Source organism: Mauremys reevesii, linkage group 2, assembly GCF_016161935.1.
Source record: "Mauremys reevesii isolate NIE-2019 linkage group 2, ASM1616193v1, whole genome shotgun sequence".
Classification (NCBI taxonomy): domain Eukaryota; kingdom Metazoa; phylum Chordata; order Testudines; family Geoemydidae; genus Mauremys; species Mauremys reevesii.
The window spans coordinates 251,715,868-251,738,354 of NC_052624.1; the positions used below are offsets into that span (position 1 = coordinate 251,715,868).

The 22,487-nt window shown below is 38.8% G+C and overlaps 1 protein-coding gene across 15 annotated transcripts in view; it reads right to left on the reverse strand.

The window, feature by feature from the left end:
• UBR5 (ubiquitin protein ligase E3 component n-recognin 5) overlaps nt 1-22,487 on the reverse strand; it is a 147,335-nt gene that overhangs the window by 102,248 nt on the left and 22,600 nt on the right. For 8 of the 15 annotated variants that reach the window (XM_039526102.1, XM_039526101.1, XM_039526099.1 and 5 more), the window contains exons 2-9: nt 20,525-20,578; nt 19,968-20,049; nt 19,735-19,811; nt 18,787-18,906; nt 14,220-14,409; nt 11,271-11,430; nt 4,663-4,812; nt 2,421-2,632 (exon numbers count right to left, since the gene is read on the reverse strand). In XM_039526102.1, the coding sequence (XP_039382036.1) occupies nt 2,421-2,632; nt 4,663-4,812; nt 11,271-11,430; nt 14,220-14,409; nt 18,787-18,906; nt 19,735-19,811; nt 19,968-20,049; nt 20,525-20,578 (1,045 nt within the window). The remainder of the gene's footprint in view (nt 1-2,420; nt 2,633-4,662; nt 4,813-11,270; nt 11,431-14,219; nt 14,410-18,786; nt 18,907-19,734; nt 19,812-19,967; nt 20,050-20,524; nt 20,579-22,487) is intronic. The other 7 variants (XM_039526103.1, XM_039526106.1, XM_039526111.1 and 4 more) reach the window with 4 other exon arrangements.

Consider the following 22,487-nt stretch of genomic DNA (forward strand, 5'->3'; position numbering starts at 1 on the left):
AGGACGAAGGTCTTGGGTAAGCCAAAACTGTCTCTCCCCGCCCCGGAAAAAGTATCCAGGAGGGAAGACTCTGCTAATTCTGCAGGAAGGAAGACCGATGATGCCAGGGCTTGTGGTTGAGCTGAAACCTGCACCACCAACCTATTGGGTGACTGTCTTCAAAAACAGAACAAAGACCAGTACACAGGTTGGGCACTGGAGACCAGTAAGGGCCGGGCCACGGACCTCCATCCCAGCCACGAGGCACACACCAATTGTGGGAGACATACTGATCCACTGGCAGCTCCCAGAGTCCATCGGGTGATGTGGAGCAGGCAGAGGATGCCTCCAACTCGGAATCAGAGCCTCGGGATCTGGGCGGAGCAACCCCAACTTAGCCAGCAGAAGGTCAGATTCATCCATCGCCCAGAACAAGACCAGAATCGTCATCTCTGATTAAAGCAGTACTGTCGGTACAGAGCATGCCGGTGCCACAGGCAGCACTGGTCCCAGTACAAACAACAGTAGGGGAGCGCTCTAATACACTGACGTCAAAGGTGGTGAGAGCCGCTATGGGAGCGCTTCTGGCATCAAATGCAGCAGGGCCAAAGAGGGTCCCAAGGCTGAGGTCCCCCACACGATTCTGGTACTGTCTCCATCCCCACCATAGGAAGGGGAGCATCTGGATGCAGTACTGGCCAACATGAAGGTTCAATGGCTCGCTCCATTAGAGGGGTTATAGGTGAGGCAGCCCGGGAAAGTCCTGGACCAACAGTGAGGTTGAGACCAAAAGGCAGAGGAGGTCTGCAGCTGTCATAAGTGTACCAGGCATCAACACATTCGGTACTGGTATCTCCCTCATTGGTACTGAACTCAACAGATGCCTAGAGGCCAGAACCAGAGTCAACAACATGGGGTTTATGCTCTTCCCACTCAGTAAAAGGGAAGCATCAGAAGTACCCCTGCCATTCTGGTGATAGAACCGTTCTGTGCTGGTCCACATTTTTCCTCGGGGAGGTGGAGGAGTCACCCTGCAACCTGGAGAGGTCCTGAATGGTCTTATGAGACCTCTTCCTTGGCGCTGATGATAGAGAACAGCTTCTCCACCTCTCTGGCAAGGCACCTACCCTGGAACGAGGGGCAGTGCTCTCCGAGCCAGAGAATGATCTTTTGCCTAACAGGGCCTTGGTACCAGATCAGGCCTGTTCAAGTAGGGGCTGCTCGAAGCGAAGGTCCTGTGCCTCCTGAGTCCTCCTTTTAAATTATTTACAAATCTAACAGTGCTCTTTAAGGGGTGTTTTGCCGAGACGAAGTTGGGGTCATTGTGGGGATCACACCTACACACGAAGAACAGGGTTTAACCCCAGTGAGGGCTTCACCAGGCACACTATCAACTAATAGTAACTACTAACTTACTATGTACACCTCTACCTCAATATAACGCTGTCCTCGGGAGCCAAAAAAATCTTACCATGTTGTAGGTGAAACTGCGTTATATCAAACTTGCTTTGATCCACCAGAGTGCGCAGCCCCCCACCGCCCCCGAGCGCTGCTTTACCCCGTTATATCTGAATTCGTGTTATATCGGGTCATGTTATATTGAGGTAGAGGTGTACAATAAACTAGGCTAAGACTAACTAAGCGGTTGTGAGACTACAACCACACAAAGCTCTGGCTCCAGCCATGGGCTGTGAGAAGAAACCGAGGGGGATCAGGACAGAACTGTCTCATATAGCCAGGGGAGGGGCCACAGCCAGGAGCACTGCCCCTCTAGAAGTACAGCTAAGAAAAAGTCTCCAGCTCCAGTGCGCTGGGCACGCACACACCTAGGTGGAATACACACTCTGCATCTATTGGAAGAATACCTAAAATTTTAGCCTGGGCTCCTATGGAGATGGAATATGGGGTGCAGGTGGGTCCACCTACCAGAGCCAGATGAATACTTCATTACTATTTGTGCACCTCTTGATCGTCACGTATTTAAATAACCAAGCATGACAAAACAGGATAAATATAAACATTAAAAAAACTGAACGAATAAAAATATAAGCCTCCTTTAAAGGAGCTGGACATGAATATGACCATTCAGTCCAATGCATAAGTGCAACTCAACAGGAAACGGGAAATTGTTTAATGGAAGAGAGAGCTTAAGTTCTTTGAGATTTCTCTGGTTGTTGCCTGCATGAGTGGCAGCCACACAGATGAAATAGGTCAGAATACAAGTGGCAACTGAACCTCAGTTTTAAGGGCATGAATAGCAATAATATAAACAAAACTAAACAAGCACATTCAGAATAATTTTACTTCAATATCACACTTACAAAAAAAATAAATCAAGATTTCTCCAGGGAAATCAGAAGTACAGACATTTCTGTGGAAAAATAAGATCAGTTGCATGCAATGTACTAAGCATATAAAGGAGCCAAAAAAATTTTCAATACCTTATCTGGCCACCATTGCAAGTCTTCTCCTAACGAGACTGGGCTTTGAACAGGTGTATTCTTCTTATCCAGGTTTGGCTCCCCTTCCTTGCTTGTAGAGCCCCTTTCATTATCAAATGAGGCTCCATCAAGCCACCTTCGTTCACGCAAACGTAAAACGGACTCTCGTTCACGCAACAGCTCAGAGTCTCTCTCTAAGGGAAGAAGGAGAACTGGTATGCAATTGGGTCACACCAGTGGGATAAAAGTAAGCCACTCTCTAGTAAAGACCCTTCAGGATGCAACTAACAGCAGTTAAATCTATTCACAAAAATTTAAAATACTGATATATAAAGAAAATCCTGACATGCAACATTCAATATATTAACCCTTTCAAGCATATGTACTTATTACTAGAATATAAAACATATCAATGATAAACTGGAAATAAAGTTATTTCTAGAAATAAGAAAATCAGGTAGTTTGTACACTACTGAAAGCATAATGCTTCTGTTTTTACTCAGTGGTAAAAAGTCACTATATGTTTAACAAGGTAATTTAAGGTTTAATAGTATGATATGCCCTGACATTTTACCATATAATGGTTTTTCTAGTAACAAAATCTAATTAATCTACAGCATCTGTTAGATACATTTAAGCAAGCCAAAAAAGAGTATTTATTAGAGAGTCTCATAACAAGTTTCCCAAAAATAACAACTTGAAAAGGTTAAAGACAAAGCAATCTTTTAAAAAGGCTCTTGTAAAAATTTGATAATCCAACCCCTTTTGTTTAAAGCAATGTTTTACAGACTGGATTTACTAAATTAAAGCATATCTGGTGGTGGTTTTGTTGTTGTTGTTTTCTGTTTTGTTTTTTTAAGTATTCAAATGAAACTTTTCAAGAGTCAGACAAGTTTTAAAAAGGATCCTTGTAGGAAAGTGTTCCTTACCAAAATGCTTCCCCTCCAATTGGCCTACAAACTGTCTAAAGCCAGTACTCTGCAGTTCGCTCATGCAGATAAATTTTTTAAATCAGGTAATCAAACTAACTTTCCAAGAGTCAACTATGCATGGAAAATAAGGATTATAAAATTCGTGGTAACGTCTTACATAGAATAAACCTTAGGAAAGGAAAAAAAGGAGGGATTTAGAAGGAGTTATGTCAAATGTTGAATATTTGTACATGCACATAATGCATTTAACCCATTAAGTACCTCATTTATGTTCATAAAATTCAATTGTAATTACATGTATGAAATGGTCACACTACTGTATCATCCTTTCAATAAATTCCTCAAAATCTTGGGTCTTTTGCTACACTAGACAAATGGGAACAAGTTTTTACATAAGCCAAACATGACACCTTGCCCGGTAGCTGAAGTTCACATAACACTGAACCTGCTCATTAGGAAACATACTGACCCTTGACTGATAATTTGTATCAAGCAATTATATGTTCAGCAGTTAATATACTAATGAAGAAAACAGAATTATGAAACAGGTTACAGCTGTACTAAATGAGCAATCATGGCAGAGGTTGGATTAACAGTTTGTAAAATGCTCTGGGCATCTATTGAGTAGAATTACCTTCAAGAAGCTATGAAGAAAAAGCTACAGATTCTATGTCATAAATATTAAGATTTCATATACTTTTCTAAGCATCTGTAATAATTTCCTACTATTCAAAAAGTGTTCATTAACCTTAGACAGTTACTACCCATTTCCGAAAATTCTTCAAGAGCACAGTTTAGCTCTCATCTCCCTCCCCTGAATTTAAAATGGCCTTCACTCATGTATGTGTGTGTCATGGAACAAGTTAACTAGTTAAGAAAATTAGAAGAGCACTGCATACTGAGCAACCTAAACAAAAGAAACTAGCTTTCAGAATGCTGCATGTCATATCAAATTTAAGTATTGCTTTAAGATCAGAATTAACATTCTCAATTAGATACATTAAGATAATTAGTAAGCAATTGTGGTTTAAAAAATTAGTAGGTATTTGTGATTAAAAATTTCATGCAAAATTTCTAACACTAACTAATTAACATTATCCAACTTCAAATTCGTTCTTGTGATTTTTGCAGAACTTACCTGTTCATATTCAAAAAATTTTATTATTGATTTTATCAAAACTATTAGAGACTTAATGTTTAACAATCAATTTGTGCACACAAATCAAAGTCTAAATAACTAGTGTGTACTACCACTAGCTTTTTGCACAGCAAACTACTTATTTACAAAGAAAAAAAAGATGCAAAATTACCTCGGGATGAGCCTAGCCTGGAAAGTGATGAACGCCGAAAGGATGGATAACCAAAGTAACTAATATCTTCTGAAAACATAGCATCAGCATCAATAATGACACTTGGGTGAGCAGAATGTATGTCAGCATCCAGAAGAGACATAAGATCCTCTATAAGAGGAGACAAGGGTCTTAAGTGAATAATCAGCTACTTAAAACATCAACTAGAGAGACCATCACCAAATAAACATCAAAAAATTCCTACTTGTAAGTTGAATTTCTGCTCTTCAGATTCACCAGTACAAACCAATGTGCCTCCTATGCACCCACATTTACAATCAAGCACAGTGGTCCAATGTATGCAGCCAATTTTCCCTACAGGAACTGCTCTATCACTTGTCTAACCAAGTTTTCTGAACAAATCTTACCCCAAAAGAAAAAAAATTCCACACCCCAGAAATTCAAACCTTAGTCACACACTTGGGAAGAGCAAAGCATCAATTAAAATAAACAGCCAAACTCCATAAATTAGTTACCTAGAATTAGAAAAAACTAGTATTGCTATTAGGTAAAAGCTGTCCCTTCAAAGATCCTGCCAAGCAAAAAGACTATACATGTTTCCAAGTGGCTGCCCAGCAAGTTTGTTTCAGAGATTAAGAAATTTCTTCACTCGCGGAAACAGTTGCTGTGCCTTCATAGAATAAACTTCATAAGCTTTGAGGTCAGGCATAAGGTTCACTATCTAAATTAAAATGAGTAAAAGGATGTCTGCAAAAAATAGTCACTATTTCAAATCTATACAATAAAAATTAAGAGCTAATTTGAAATACTCTGGGTCTAATCCCAATTTGAAAAATCTTGGGACCCTAAATAAAGACATTCACAATGTTTCCTCTACGAGTCCCTATTATCAAATAAATCTAATATAAGGTAGGAACACAAAATCCCAAATACATAGAGCTAACATGCCAAACTTAATCACCATGTAATACAATACACCCAGCTTCTTCAGCCAGGCTCTCTCCTATTATGGAATTTGTAAAGCCTCTAAATTAGCATACACCAAAAAAAAAAAATGCAGCAACAGTCTAGATTTAGTGGAATTAATTTGAGAGTTAAATAATAAAAGCTCTGAACCCCGGCTGGCAGATAGTAATTTCTACTTGGACTTTTGGAATTAAGAAGGGTAAACCTAGATGGGATGGTGTCCAAAAACTGAAAAGAAGCAGACACCCTGTATTATAACTTCTAGGCCTCTGTCCACTGCAAATGTTTCATTTCTTGACAGTGAAAAGGTCAGTCAGTGAACCTCAGTCCCTAAAGACCAGAAGGGCCACGATAACATTTTCTGAAACCAGACAAATAGTCCAGCATCCCACAATAGCTACTTGCTTTTTCAGCAGTGGTAAGACATTTCAGACATTCACTGATGACAGTCATAAGAACATAAAAATGGCCATACTGGGGGAATAAACAGAACAGGGCAATTACTGAGTGATCCATCCCATCATCCAGCCCCAGCTTCTGGCAGTCAAGAGGGTTAGGGACACCTGGAGAATGGAGTTGCGTCCCTGACCATCTTGGCTAATAGACAAATTCCTGGAGGATAGGTCCATTAATCTAATTCTTTTTTGAACCCAGTTATACTTTTGGCATTCTCTGGCAATGAGTTCCACAGGTTGACTGTGAATTGTGTGAAGAAGTACTTCTGTTTGTTTTAAACCTGCTGTCTTAATTTCATTGGGTGACCCCTGGTTCTTGTGTTATGAGAAAGGGTAAATAATGCTCCCCTATTCACTTTCTCCACATCATTCATGATTTTATAGACCTCTATCATATTCCCCGCCCCCAAACACATACACACTTAATAGTGTCTTTTCTAAGACGACCATTCCCAGTCTTTTTAATCTCGCCTCATATGGGAGTTATTCCATACCTCTACTCTAACTTTTCCAATGCTAATCTTTTTTTGGGGGAGGGGGGGACCAGAACTGTTGGCAATACAGCAGCACAGACCAGCCTATATTGTCAGACCATCCGAGTGCATACAATGGTGTAGGAAAAAGCAATGACCTGGCTGTTCAAATGTCTACCAGATCCTTCTACACACACACCAGAGCAGCCTAACCTCATTGTACTTGCTGGCAGCTCTCAACAAAGGAACAGGGTGGTCTAAATCCACCACCAATATGTCACTGTCCATCCAAATGGCTGCAGTGCACATCATCCCAGCCCTTTTTAATAGAATTAAGCTATAGGAAGCATCTCTTGGAGAAAGCTCTCAAACATTCATCCAAGTTGAATAGCCTGCTTCCTCAGCTCAGCTCTTCTATCAGAGATGGAAATTTCCTATACAGGACATCTAGAACTTAACAGGCATCCCTCTAGCCATCTTGTTCATCTGCAGGTGGGAAATATTTTTCAGTAGATAAGTTACAAGTCAGCACAAATCCTCCATAAATTTGAACAAATCTTTTAACAACTCAAACAACATACATGTTTTTCTTAATGACTCAGGAGCCAAACAGGAGGAGGGCACAATATCAAAATATTTATCTTTCCTCCTGTAGGACCAGTTCCAATTCAAAAGATAAAATTCTTTCTATTCTCTATGCCATCAAATATATATATTACATAAAATTTTGGACTTAGGAGCCAAATCCAGTATCCTTCAAAGATCATTCAGGTATTTTCTTTGAATTCTGTGGAGATACAAATAGATTCAGCAAGACTAAAACTCAGCCTAAGAAGCTCGGGTGAGAACACAAAATATTCCCTTACTTATTCAAGAAGTTCTGCCACATGACTTTATGTGCCACTGTTCTCAAGAATCCTATCAGATTTGGTCACTTATGTTTCCGGCAATGTTATGATCATATATTTCTCATTATTAAGCAAGATATTATGATCCTGATAGCTCTGTCCAGGTGTGAAGGGATTTATACCTACTTCATCTGAATGAGCTACCAGTGAACACTGTGGTAAAAAGGAAACTATTTTTGACCAAGCCCAGATAGTTCAGTAAGTGCACCAACAGCAATCACCACACACATTTGTTGGTATTGTGTCCGGATATTCTCCATCTCGGAGATCATTTTAAGAAAAAAACTGGTTATTCGTCAAGTAGGAAAATTTCTAGGGACACAATTTTTCATCTTTTCCTTATCTCCCAACATCACTAACTCATACTCACTATGATGTAATACAAATACACCAGACAGTGCTGCACCTTTAAAGTCTTCCACATTTCTTCCTTCTGAACAATCAGAACTTTAAGGAACACATTATTTTACGTTCCACTATCCAAAGCAATAAGTAATGTCACTGCAATTATGTTTCACAAGTTTCCCTAGAATCAATGTATTCTTCACGCTGAAAATCAGAACCAGGTATGTGTGTCATATATAAATTGCTAGGGAGGAACAAAATAAAAATCTAATTAACTAGGCTACCAGGATCTTTTTACGTTCTGGAGAATCACAGCACTTTATTAGAACATAAAGTCCCAGGCAAGATTCCAAGCTAGCTCACTTACCATGCGTTGCGAGCTAGTGGCTGAATCAGAACTCCCGAGCATGCCTATACCAAATAGTAATGTAAATGAGACTATAGAAAAGAGGATACCAGTAAGTAAAACAAAGCAATGTATTAAATGGAGTCTCCTTACTTTGCCACCAACAAACAAGACAAGACTAGATTTTTTTAAATTAGGTCATGAAAGCAAGCACGCATGCATAAGAAAAACAAAAGCATTCATTAAAGGTGTCCTGAAAAGAAAAAACAAATTGGGCTTATACCCCTTTTTTGCTTTTTTTATGATGTTTTAAAAGTGTCTGAAACTACTGCCAAGTATTTTCTGCTCCCCTTTTTTTTTAACGTTAAAAATTCAAGTTAACTCATGTATTATCTAAAAGACTATGGCGATTAAAGTACTAGTGAAATATGACAACATAATATACAGGAAGCTGAAAATTGCATAATTGAGGAGGAAAGGGATTTTCTACTCTGATTTTAAAATTGTTTTGTTTTTTAAACACATATTTAACTCTAATGAACACCTTTTAAAAAAAAGGCACTTCCATGCTTGACAGGTGTGGAGGAATAACCAGCTATAGTGGATCACGGAGCACCAGGTGCCCATGAGGAAGAAAGGAGCAATATGTGAAGTTTCAATACCATATCCTTATAATTAAGGGGCCAGAGTTTAAAACAAACACTTTTGAAGAACTCAAGAAGCCCTCCAACCTTGACATTCCTGCTTTTCCAAGGTTTTAAAAACAAGCAGAAACGCATAACTTTCAAGCATTCATTCTACAAGATCAAAAGCTAAGAGGCAAACCCCACTTTTAACAAACAACTATTCAGGATCACCTTAAAAAAAAAAGTTACTTGGAGTTACTTGGAGAGACTCGATCATAAATGTTGGTTTTCTTGTAATTTTTTTCCCCTCTTCAAGAATATAGCGCTGTAAGTTCAAAAGAATATCCAGAGGCAAGAGGAGAGGAACAATTGCAGAAAATAAAGAAGGTTCAGAAGACTTAGGGCAAGGTTATGCTCAGCATGAATGAGAAATGAGACAATAAAAAATTCAATTTGTATCTGTTATGGAGTCTTCTGAAGGTGAGGGTCACTATTTTTCACAAGAGATATCGGGAAGGTATTCTGGTCCACCATTTTTACTGGAGCCTATGCTTTATCCTAATCCTAACAATTAACTTGACTCTGAAGAGCTAGAAGAACTGCTAAATTTGTAAGCAAAAATTCATTATACAAAAGAATAGTCTCACAGGCATAGAGTCATCATATTTTTAAGTTGGCCTTTGGCCATGTCCAGATCTTGACTATAGTTCAACACTCTTTGAAGGGTGACAATTCTTAGTTATCAACTTTAGCCTGTAAAAATCTAATGTAGTTTATGAAAGACAAGGGAAAGCATATTCTGAGAACTGGGAATTCTGGATTAACTTCATCCAGACTGGAGCTGAAGGGTGTCAAAAGTGCCATTTCTGTTATTTCCAATCCCTTTGCCCACAAAACATTTGAAAATAAATCAGTTTTCTCAGGGGGAGTGTGGGATAAGATAAGAAAGATTACAATTTTATGTAAGGAATTTGCAGTCTTACCTAGAAAGGTTTGTTCTTTCCAAAGGGAGGATCATAAAAAACGTTAGCTAAGGAAGAAACTGTTTTCTAGGAATTTACTGAAAGCTTAGACATTGTGCTCATGACTAATTATCTTACATTGAGTCAAAACAATCTAAAGTCATCAACTGAGGTCACAGTACTCACAGACGTGTTCCAAATCATAGATTGTCAGATGGTCCCTGCAAGCTTGCCGCTATAATCTGAAGTAGTACTAATCAAGAGAATCATTAACTCAGCACAGGATTGGGGTGGAAAGAAACTCTGGTCTAAACAGGGACCAAGGGTGCTTATCTACAGAGCTGGAGGCAATTTCAGGATTGATGCATCCTTGTTTTCTCAGGAATAAGAATATTTACTTTGAATAAAATTGGGGAGAGTAAAATGAACTTATTTCCTCAATTACATCTCTGGCAGACAGATTGTGCAACTAATTACTAGAGAGAAAGGTGGAACAAAAGTGCCTTAATTTGCTTTCTCTGTGCCTACAGGTTCAACCAAAGGACTCTTGATTCTAAAGCAAAATAAAGAAGTTTGTCAGATGCAAATACAGGAAAACACACCTTTGTCCAATCACATGGTAGACAAGATGAAGGAAGCCCATGAGCTTCTTGGTGAACCAGATGAGCAGAAAAACCCATTTTATTAGAAAAATATACTAAAATGTCATTCTATCATACAAAAAGAAAAACTACTATGCACTCAGAGTTTAGATGTTTGATTTTCATACTATGCACCTAACCAGAACATACAAACATTAGACTTGGCTACTACATATTTTCAAGCATGTTTTCCTACTGAGTAAAGTCCAATTACAGAAATATTAGTCAATGCAAGAAAAGGCTGAAGGACTTTTAAAAGCAATTACAAGGGAAAGACACTATAGGATTTAGTTATGAGGATACTTTGGAGCTAAAGAATAGATGCTCTCAATAAAACTGTCAAAGACTATTAAGCTAGATCCTATTCAGCCCTTACACAAAATAATATCTTAATAGAAAGCTGTACACATTTTTCTCTAAAAAAAATGCATCTTAAAAGTTCACATTACCACGTAAAGACTAAGATTCAAAATTTAAAGAATTAATTTCATCATTAGAATTATAATCCATGACAAACTGCATGGCAGTCATCTCACTGAACAGTAGCATAATTTGTAATGCTGATGATGTGAAGCCCAGCATCCAAAAAAGACTCACTTGTGTGTTACCCACAAAGTAGTCAAGACAATAGTTAGATTTTTTAAAACATGAAAGCTATTCCCTTCTCCAGTCTTCCCAGTGCAACCTGTTACCCATATCTTAGACTGAAACCTCCTGGATGCAAGGAATATCTTCATTGTGTATCTTGCACAGCACAGAGCACATTGCTGATGTTCAAACAGAGAGAGCTGAGAACTTGTTTGCATTTTCAGATAACCCTTTTGAAACAGGAGAGCTCAACAGTATTTGAAAGATGGAAAAAAGGTAAGGATCACAATATACAAACCTCCAGGTAGATATGATTCACTTGCTGTGTCATCTCCATCATCTCCATCTTCATCATCACGGCTCAGCAAATTATTTACAGCAAGATTTACGTCAAGATTTGTCCGCTGGAGTTCTCGTATAATGACACTTCTGGACTTTCCTTGTAAAACAACTTGTGCCTATAAAATGCAGAACACTGTTTGTTATTTGTCATTCCCAATTCACCAACCACCACTCTGAGTGATTTCTCTCTACAAGAGCAAAACTTCCTGAAGTAGTGAAAAGTTGGAGCGCTACTGTTGATTTCTCAAAGAGACAAGCATAGTGTATGAAGGCCAATGGTCAACATTTTGATTCACCAGTACATGGAAACCAAGTTTCCAAATGAAAAGCAAGATTCTGGGATTTGGGTTTTGTAAGTCCCCAAAAGCCACGTGATAGTTTGCATACGGTAATGAAGAATGCCAAGGTGAAGAAGCTAATGAACAAAGGTAATACAGCTGAAAGATAACTTGTTATATGGGAGCCAAGACTGCGTTTTCATTCCTTTGCCCCACATACTTTTCCCAATACTACAAGATCTTCCAAAAAAAAAAAAAAAGCTGACTTTCACCTCTCACAATATCACCTTCTGAAGATGCACAGTTGTATACAGATGTTAATGCATTATTACTGCTTGATTTCATTCTATATTTCCAGATAAAAAACACATTAAGATGGAGTTAAGGTTGAAAGTACACACGGTAATTTAGAGTCTAAATTACCATGTGTACTTTCAACCTTAACGCCATCTTAATGTGTTTTTTCATCTGGGAATATAGAAAAAAATGGGAACATAGTCAGAATGTAGTAATTAACTCATAACCAAGAGTGCTAAACCCAGGACACTCGTAATTAAATTAAAAAAAAAATACAAATGGGTTAAGATATGGAAGTGCACACTCACACACACCCTGCTACCTTCTCTGTTGAATAGATCTGGTACAACATCTTTTGGAAGGGAATATTTAGGATTAATGGGTTTCTGGCCAATATTTTTCATAACCCAGAAGTTTTTTTGTAGGAAGAGGATGGTACATAAAGTCTTCTCTTTCAGAGACCCTCAAGGGAAAAAAAACCCCAAAAATAAGGTATTTAAAATGTTTAAGAAGCTTCATTTAAAATTAAATTAAAATGCAGAGCCCCCCCCCGGACCAGTGGCCAGGACCCAGGCAGTGTGAGTACCACTGAAAATCAGCTTGTGTGCTGCCTTTGGCACACGTGCCATAGGCTGCATACCCCTGCCCTATACTGTCAGGAGGCTTAGAGGACCACCTGTCCTACTGAGAACGAAGGGAGATAGCGACCATTATGGAAAGGCCAGGTTCTTCATGGAATTCTCTGTGTAGCAGGTTATTCTTCAGCAGAGTCTGAAGAAATTCAGTTACGAAGAACAGGAAAAAAAATATCAACCATAAAAAAAGTTTTTCAAATGAAGCCTATATATCCAGATTGTAGTGACTTTTAGCTATTTAGGAAGTCTGAGGAGTCTGTATTATTCTGTTGTTAAAATCATTATGGAGAACAAAGATGTTGATCATTAGGTGCTAGATTTCTTAAAGGACGCATTTTAAATTTAATTTTAAACTATTGAACTACTTAATGGATTTACTTGTAAATTCTCAAAGAATTCATTTTATACTCAGAGTAAGGAGAGAATATACTGTATTTTTCTGTACATAAAGATGTTTATTCCCTGCTGCAAATGAAAATCTCAACTCAATCTTAACTATGGAGCTGCAACTGGTTCCATAATGTTGTTAATCCCTTCCTTTCTGCCAACGGTGGCTCTCTCCCACCTCAGTCTCATTCAAACACATTGGCTGCTATGCCCTCCTATACAGACTTTTGAAGACTGAATTCTCAACCTGCTGCTTGCCTTTTTTTTTTTTTTTAAATAAAGTCTACCCTCCTTTGCTTATGCATCTATTCCTTTTTCTTTGTTGAACCAGGCCTTGTAAAACTCCCTCAATCACTAATGACAAACAAACTTTCCTAGGAAGTATCCTCAGCTTCTCCAGCGTTTAAGCTTTTATTTAAAAAAATTAAAAAATTCTAACGCAAAGAAAACTTTCCAAATGTGAAATGAAGTAAGTGGATGAAATGCTGTCTTCTTAAGTCCACAGGTAACAGTAAAACTTACAATAATCAGGTTAATTTCAATCTGTTGCCTACTGCTTTGATCCTTGAGGAAAGCAAAGAGCATGCTCAGGACAGTCTCTGATGACTATGGGAGTCTAGTAAGACTCTGTACTGACAATGGGTCATTACTTACCCAACTGCTCTTAGAATTCCAGTGGATAAGAATGCCACAAACTGACTTTCTTCCATCTGCATTGGACACTAAGAGTGTTACAGTTTCTAATGTGGACATGAGCACAGTTACCCAGGGCTTTGTGATCAGTGGATTGCGATCAAAGTGTTTCTACTGGACAAATAAAGCAATCCCAACCAACTCCATCTCCTTTATCCTCTTTAACAGAGGCTCATTTGCCTCTACTATCAATAACCTTGACATCCATTCTTGAACATGAACTCTTTTCCTACAACATCCCCTGTATCTGCAGATTACCAACTCTATAACATTATGCATGTATGCCATGCCTCATCTTCACCTCTAAGTTCTGGTCCTTGCCTTCAGCTCCCTCAACGTGCAGGCTCTCACAGCCAAAGTCACCACCTCCCCATATCTACCATTCTCATCACTCATTCCCATTATGGGGAAACTGGCACTAGTGTGTCCTTGACTATCAACTTGATAAATCTAAAATAAAAAAATTCAGCAAGACAAGGTCACGTTTTTCAGATAGAAGAGGAAATTAAAAGGCAAAGAGAATACACAATACCAAATAGTACCCCACCAATTATCAATCTACAAACAGTTTCCAAAGGTTTATCAACAAAGGCAAAGTTCTGCCAGCTCACCTACCTGTGAAATGAGTTCCTCTGGAATTACTGATGCTGGAATCACTGGCTGTGGCTGACTACCCAACAGTCCAGATCCTCTATCACGTCCAGTGCGAATAACTCTGGTTTGCCTTCGGGAATCCCGAGCTCCAGCTGATGATCTACCAGAGGATCCTCCTCCACTTCCACCAACCCCTGAACTCCAGCGGCTTCTAAGGGATTTACATTTTTATTATTATTTTAAACAGATCTGTACATTTTCTGAGCTATTTTAAAAGGGTAAAATATATTGGATTTTATTCACTGGAATCTTCACATCAGACACCTTATGGGATACATTTCATTTCTATCAGGTTGAGAAAAGTACAACTGAGGCTAAGCCATGTCACCTCCATGTAAAAGAGAGAAAAGCTTGTCAGCTTGAATTCTCAGTTGATTTCTCCAGAGCAGTGATCTCTAACACTAATAAAGCATAAACAATGTAAAGAGCAGTAAAACTAGCCAATTCAGAATAACTGAAAGTGTAAGCTTGGGCTGTACAGAAGAAGTTGTAAGAACCAGGATTTTGGGGTAATAAATTTTATTGTTCATGACTCTACATCAGTCATGAATCTTGGAGTTTCTAAAAGCAACAGTAACATCAACAAAAAAGTATTACACCTAACTGTGCATAGCATTGTTCTGAGAAGTGCACATCAGAGGAGGTTGCCACATTCAGCCAACAGAGCTTCAGAGATGGTCACGACACTCAGCTGACTGTCTTTACAAATATCTAACAGCTCTTCTAACCTGTCCATCTAGAAGAGGTCACTACTCAAGAGAAAATGTGCCTTGAAGCATGCAGTCATTTCCCTGATGCTAAGGCTTGTCTACACTACAGAGGTAAGTCGACCTAAGTTACGCAATTTTGTTTTTATTTTTTTGGAGCACAATTTCCCCAGGAGTAGTATGTGTCCATGACATGTTTTTCATAGCCTTGAATTTGGTAGGGCCATACATTTTATAGATAGGGTAATTGAGATTAACAGAAGTGACTTGTTCAATGTGTTAGTGCCAAAAAGGAACAAAAACAGATCTCCCAATTTCTAGATCCATCCTCAATCCACTATCACGGCTACCTTTTAATAGTTTATAGCAGCCACAGAATTCCTTCAGAAGGATCTATGCTGGAGTAAACCTAGGTAACTCGCAGCATGCTGAGAATCTGAAAGTCTCTAGTTTCAGATTAGATAAGACCAGGCTTTGGAGAATAAATCAGCCATCCATTCCTTCAGAAAGAGACCTTTTCTGACCAATGTAGATACTGTTATATTGCACACTGAGGCTTAACGATATCAGATATAGCACCACTGACAAATTAATCAACAGTATGAACAGAACTAGTTAGAAAGGACCAGCCTCATCTTTAACAGTTTCAAAAAGAGAAAATACAGAAGACCAAACTTCTGAATTAATAGAAATATATATGCTGTCTGAAGTAGCAACTGCTAAAAAGATTCCTAGGAAAGCAGTTCAGACACAAATAGTTGCTGGATTTAAAAAAAAAAAAAAAAAGGACTGGATGTCTAAACTACAATATTGTAGCCCCACAGCATGAGACCGAATCAGCTGACACGGTCAGCAGTGGGAGTTATATTCAGTGTAGACACATCTACATCTTGTTTTTCACCTTCATTTGTTTAGTCCTATACTCCAGGATACAAGGAATTACTCTGAATTATAATAGGCATATATTGTCTACATGGTTCAAATAGTTAAGTTATTTCTATCAATGCATTAAGACCAAAATTCTCAAATTGTACACAGTGGACTGTTGACATTCTAAAGCTGGTCTGTCAAAATAAAGAAAAAGTACATAATTGAAACACATCCCAGAAAATAGGAAGCCTGAGAACAAGGCTCTGTTGGGTATTCCTTTGGTGTAAGCATCAACCATGAATTTCTTGATGGCAGCAAAATTGGAGAGACAGCAAAAACACAAGTGAACAGAAGCAACCATGCAATAACTTGGCCAAATAAGAGCAGAGGCTTTGAAGCAGCAAGGAGAGATTTGATACTAATATGTATAAAGTTGTACATTCCAGGAGATTAAAAAAATAGAGAAGGTGCAATATTTGGGAGGAAAGGGGACTGGACGCAAGTTAATATTGAATTAGATGAAGTTTATCTTCGCCTAATTTCTAGAGGTTCTGTCAATATTGCACTTTCCCCTAGTTAGGAAACCATTTTTAAAGAATTGCACAAAACAGTGTTTCTGCAAACAATTATTATGGCTAATGTGGGCTGGTTATAACTTTGTTAACTCCAGTTTAAGCAGATATGGGAGGTGGATCATGAGATGATTTCTAGTATAAGTATTCCATAATTTGAAAAAGTTTCACTACAGCAGTTAACATTTACTTTTGTTGTGCTGATTTGGCATCCTTCAATTATCCACTTTTGAATAGTTCCAGAGAAGGTCTGAAGCTCCTTAGGGTTGTTGTCCTGCTCATACAGCATCAAGCACACTGACTGTGCTCAACTGAGAATATAAAAATTCAGTGTAGTGCTCTCTAGATCCCAGCTAGAAGCTGCATGCCTTAAGCTATACAAGAACTGTTCCAGCACCAAGTTTCTACACATTTACAAACCCAGACACTTTTTAGCTTGCCTTAAAAATATAACTGGGACAAAAGGCTCAGACTCTCTACCTGTGTTTCCTGTAAGCTGCGTGCTTTGGCAGCCGCGCAGGAGAGATTTAAGTGCCACCCAGCTGATTAGCTAAGCGCGCACAGCCGGCAGCATGTGTGCCCACTCCCACGTTGCTCCATCCTGAACTGCTACCGGGACCCTCTTGCTGGCTGCACAGAGTGGGGGTTGGGGTAGGGTGCTAATGTCAGGGTGTCCCTCTCCCCTCGCCCCTGTACCCCATTCTCTGCAGAACAGGGCAGAGAGGACACAGCCTGGCTCAGGAGGACTCGGAGCTGCTGCTGCTGAGGTGAGTAGCTGAGTGCCTTTCTTAACGAGACAATGCACTGTGAGATTTCCGCAGCAGCCAGCTCACAATCAGTCTCTCTCACTCACACACACACACACACACACACACACACACACACACACTCTCCCCACCTCAATCTCCGCAAAGCACAGGAGGGGAGACAACAGGGCTCAGGACAGAGCAGGAGAGCTTTCAGTGAATTTCTTAAAGAGACAGTGCACAGCTTTCCCTAGCAACCAGCACACACGCGCGCACACACACACACACACTCCACCCCCTCCGAACACATACTTGTATTAATTGTTGTTACTTCTTGGTACTTCCTGCAATGCACATATATTCTGTGTAATTTTATTCTTTCAAAGTGTGTTATTTTAGTGTTTTGACTGGTCTGTACATTTCATAATTTTTATTTCTCTTACACTTACATTTATTTTTGAGAAGTGAGTTCTAAAATGCCTAAGCTGTCCTGGCTGGAGTAATTATCCCTATGGTAACTTTTTAAAAATCGCTATTATATCTAGGTGTTTTGTTTCTACTGGTGGCGCACACAGGCATATACCTTGGTGCACATATTTAATCCGCACGTGGATGGAAAAAATTAGAGGGAACATTGCTCTCCACATAAATTGTATAGGGTTGCATTTCTTTCATTTTAATCATACAAAGCACTAGCTAACGTTAGTTTATTCTTTGACATAAGTAAGGGACAAATTCCACTTTGGACAAAAACCATTGCCTCTCCTCTATTTAACCATGCTGCAAATTTTCCCGCATGTTCAGGGACTGTGATTACAGAATTTCATAATATCCACTGAAATATACACTAACAAAATGTGGCAGTGTTCAAAAGGTCTTTTAAAAAAAGTCACAGAATGCAAAATCGATTATGATTAAATAATGAAGACTAATTTACATGGATATATAGACATTTGACTTCAATGGAACACCAACAATTTGAAATCCAGGCAATTTGAAATAATTAAAAATTGTGTAGTATTCCTCCAAATTCCTGTCTCAATTTTTGTGGTTTTGCAATCAACATTTTCCTTTTTTATTAATTATTATTATTAAAGGACTTTGTCTCCTCTTACTGTGTGAAAGGCCTACACAAACATGGGAAACCAACTAAGGTACACAGAAGGGCAAACAATAAAACTATGAACAGGATGTTGCCAAATGCACAAAATAAACCACAATTTTTTCCCTCTGTAATCCCTTTAAAAATGTTAAAGTATTACTTTAAAGTAGTAGTCTAAAAGATTTCCAACAGAAGTGTGGTGTTTAAATAGACAGCGTCCCTCTAAAAATTAGTATTGACCCAAAATTCAAACACTAATACTTCTTAAAGGACAATACAACCAACAATATGAGTTTAGTTTTGGTTGTATGTATTCTGAATTGGTTTCGTCCCGAATACAGGATATCTTCAAATCTTAGGTTCTGAGCGATCAGTTGTGATTTAATAAATAGGGTTTTTTAGTTGTGCCCTAGCTAAACAATTGCTGCATTTAAACTTCTTTCATACAAATTGTATACAATTTATATGTGTATACACACATACCCAAATATGGTACAAAAAGATTGCAGCCTCAATCCTATCAAAACTTACCCAAGGGTGTTGCCTGCCAGTCTGCCCAGAGTTTCAGAACCAGACAGAAACCATGGGGAGTCACTAGTCCTGCCTGGCCTGGATGTCCTTCCTGCCCCTGAGCCACTGCTCAACTTTGAACTGAAAGTAAAAGATGGTAAATCAGTCACAAAACAATCCCAAATGGGTTAAGAACAAAACCTGGAATCCCAGGTCTAAAGTCTCAGGGACTTAGTCTGGTAACACACCAGCTTAAGCAACACCCTTGGGGAATACTCCAAACTATTCTAACTGCACAATAGTAAGGTGTATATTGAGATATGGAAAGCATGCCTAATAGATATTCATGTCAGCAATCCATTGTTTTCTTCTTACAAAAAAAGCCTTTTCAATAGAATAACTGCAAACACATATAACTCTAATTACTTTGAATTGAGGTAGCCTCTGAACGTCATGTTTAATTTAAGGTATATGTATACATTGCAATTGTCACTGTTATTTCTGTAAAACCAGAGGCAACAACTTGCTATTTTAGCATTAAAAAGATTGTTTTAAGCCCAGATTAGAGTTATTTTGATAGTAGTCCTATCAAGAGCACTTACCTGGGCTAAAGTTAATGAAAGTCCTTCCAGTCAGGACCATTTTCAGAGTAGGTTCAATATGGGGCTTAAACACTTAAGTCTCTTCCTTTCAGAAAGAGATCTTGTTTATTATGTTAAAGAGATTCTGTAGGAATTTTATCATTTTGGTATTAGGTATGGCATTTCTTTCAACACAAAAATATAACTATCAAGCTAGAACTGAACTGTTCGGCCACATAATCACAACCACTGTAGCATATCTAAAGATTTCCTATATGGTACTAGCATTCATTTTAAATTTTGAGGATAGATTTCAAAGACAAATATAAGAAAATTCAGATTTATCCATTTCATATATCTGCTGAGTACAAAAAAGGTATTTTCTTACCCATCATTATTGTCAGGTTTACCCAATTCCAGTCTGTCTGGCTGAACTGAAAAGCCAATCCTGCAGACTCTACCGTCCTATTTTTAACATAAGAAAAACAAGTGTCCAAAATTGAAATACAAGTCAGTAGAGAAAAATCAAGTCTTCAGTTGCTGATTAATTTGATGTTAAAAAGGATTATGTTTAACTGTATGGTTTCAAATTTGTTATGAGAACAGATTTGAGCAATTTACCTCAAGAAGAAATGCAGCATGATTTGGTCCCACCACACACTGTTTAATAGTAGCCTGTTCCAATACATTCAAAGGCGGGTGGCTGAAAATAAAAAGTGAGCATGTATAACATTTTTAAACTTTTGAACTCTGAACAAGAATTGTACAAAGTGGTATATGGAAGAAGCAATGTGCAATGATGGTTACTGATATAAAACATTTCAAATGACTAAAAATGTACATTAGTTGAAGCAAATATGATGTATTTTCAGTCATTAAGCACAGAAAAGGCAAAACAAAACCTTAAAAGGTGATAAAGCAATATTGTATATTTTATTTCAGTCAGCAATAAAAAGTGGAGCCTATACTCCAAATTAAATTAATTGTATGAGATGGGTGCTTACTAACAGATAATCAACAGCTAGAACTTCCTACCCAAACGTAAGTTACCTTTTTCAGAAATATATCAAAAAAGTAAAACGTTAGTAGAAATGTATATCTACAATGTAAACTTTTGCTTGTCAGTCAGAAAAAGTGTTTTGCTGAATGGTTTTACAGCAATGGCTAATATATCTTACCTATTTAAATTGTATTTATTCAGCTTCTCTGAAACTTCCCTTAACCTGCAACAACAACAAAAAAAAGAGTGCATGGTATATGAAAATATCCTGTATTATATGTAAACTTCACTTAAGCAGCATATTTGTTTTGTGACATGATTTATTCTGCTCAACCTCTTACCATTGTGTGGCTTCTCCAACATACTACACAACTTGAAATCACCACAGCAGCATAACTACAGGAAGACATGGACTGCCACTTAATACTCAAATTACATTTCAGAACACAAGTCATCAGACAAATTGTGCAATTCACTGTCAGACACTGCATCAGTAGGCAACAAAGTTATATATTATACCAACTACTCACTACTACGTAGTGATGAAACCCAGTACAAACACTACAAGATGCCAGGAAACTGCACTACAATTTTGCAGGGGCCAGCCTCAATTCAACAAACTACTTTAGGATTTTATGCTGCCACCCATTACCATAGAATCCAAGTACAGTATCTTTTTGCTCACATTTCTCACTCATTTTTGGTTGTTGGAAAGAAAAGGGCATTCATTACTCCTGTCTTGTCACCATACGTCATATGTATTGGCTAGGAAGGGTAACGCAGGCAAACAATGATTAAGGCTGCAATTTAGTCACGGAATCTGTGATTTCCAAAGACCTCCATGACTCTAGCCAGTGCCACCACCCACCACTCCCAGCTGCCGGGGGAGAGGGAACCTCCCTGCTACTTCTGGGTGGCAGGGGCGGGGACTACCACCGCTCCCAGCCACCAGTGGAGGGGGGACGATGGAGCTCCCAGGCCCCATGGGTGGTGGGGGCCCTGGAGCCCACAGCCAGCTGCCCAGACTCCCCATTTTGTCATGGATATTTTTAGTAAAAGTCAGGGACAGGTCACAGACTTCCCTGACTTTTACTAAAAATATCCGTGACAAAAATCTTAGCCTTAACAATGATCAAACATCAGGCGGAACAAGTACCTATCTAAGATTAAACTGTTTCCAACCCCATAGCAAAAGGGAAAGATGCCATTTCCCAGGGCATTTAAGGGTGTGGGATCTTAGAAGATTTAAAACAAACACATCATTCTCAAATAAAAGAAAGTGAAGGGAGGGGAAAAAGCTCAAATACAAAAAGTGTCAAATAAAGAGACAAACTACAAATGCAACTTGATGTACGGGAAAATAGGCAGACAATTCAGAGAAATCAGAAATATTTATTATTCAATAGTGCCTAAGATATGGACCCAGCTCCAAACAGCTTAAAGTCTAACGTTTACACAAACATCTCCAAGTCACTCTTTATGACACCTAATTGATTGAAAGATCTGAGCTTGAACAGAACCCACAAGAGCATGTATCCAAGGAGTGCTCCACAGATGGGACAGAGTCCTCAGGGACCATGCAGTAACTTCCATTCCCCTGTCTCTGAATAAAGTTTGTTTCTAGGCAGTAAAGCACTCTCATATTGAAGATACTTAGGGTATGGCTACACTGGCGAGTTGCAGCGCTGGAAAGCCTCCACCAGCGCTGCAATTAGTAAGTGGCCACACCTGCAGGGCACTTCCAGCGCTGCAACTCCCTGGCTGCAGCACTGGCCGTACACCTCACTCAGCAAGGGGAATAAGGATTCCAGCGCTGGTGCTGCAGCGCTGGTCATCAAGTGTGGCCACACACCAGCGCTGTGATTGGCCTCCAGGGTATAAGGATGTATCCCAGAATGCTTTTATAAATTACTCTCTTTGTTTTGTTATGCAGCCTCTCTTTGTTTTATTGTGAACTCCGATGGGAGCTCCGTTGAACTGCTTATCTAAAAAAATAAACACTGATCACAGCAAACAGGAGCTATCTGTACCTGGCTGTGAACAATCAAATGAGAGGCAGGGAGTGAATGTTTGCTTGACAGAGAAACAGCGTTGGATGCAGGCTGTTTGCAATTAGGACTAAGGGTTCGCGAACATTTTGT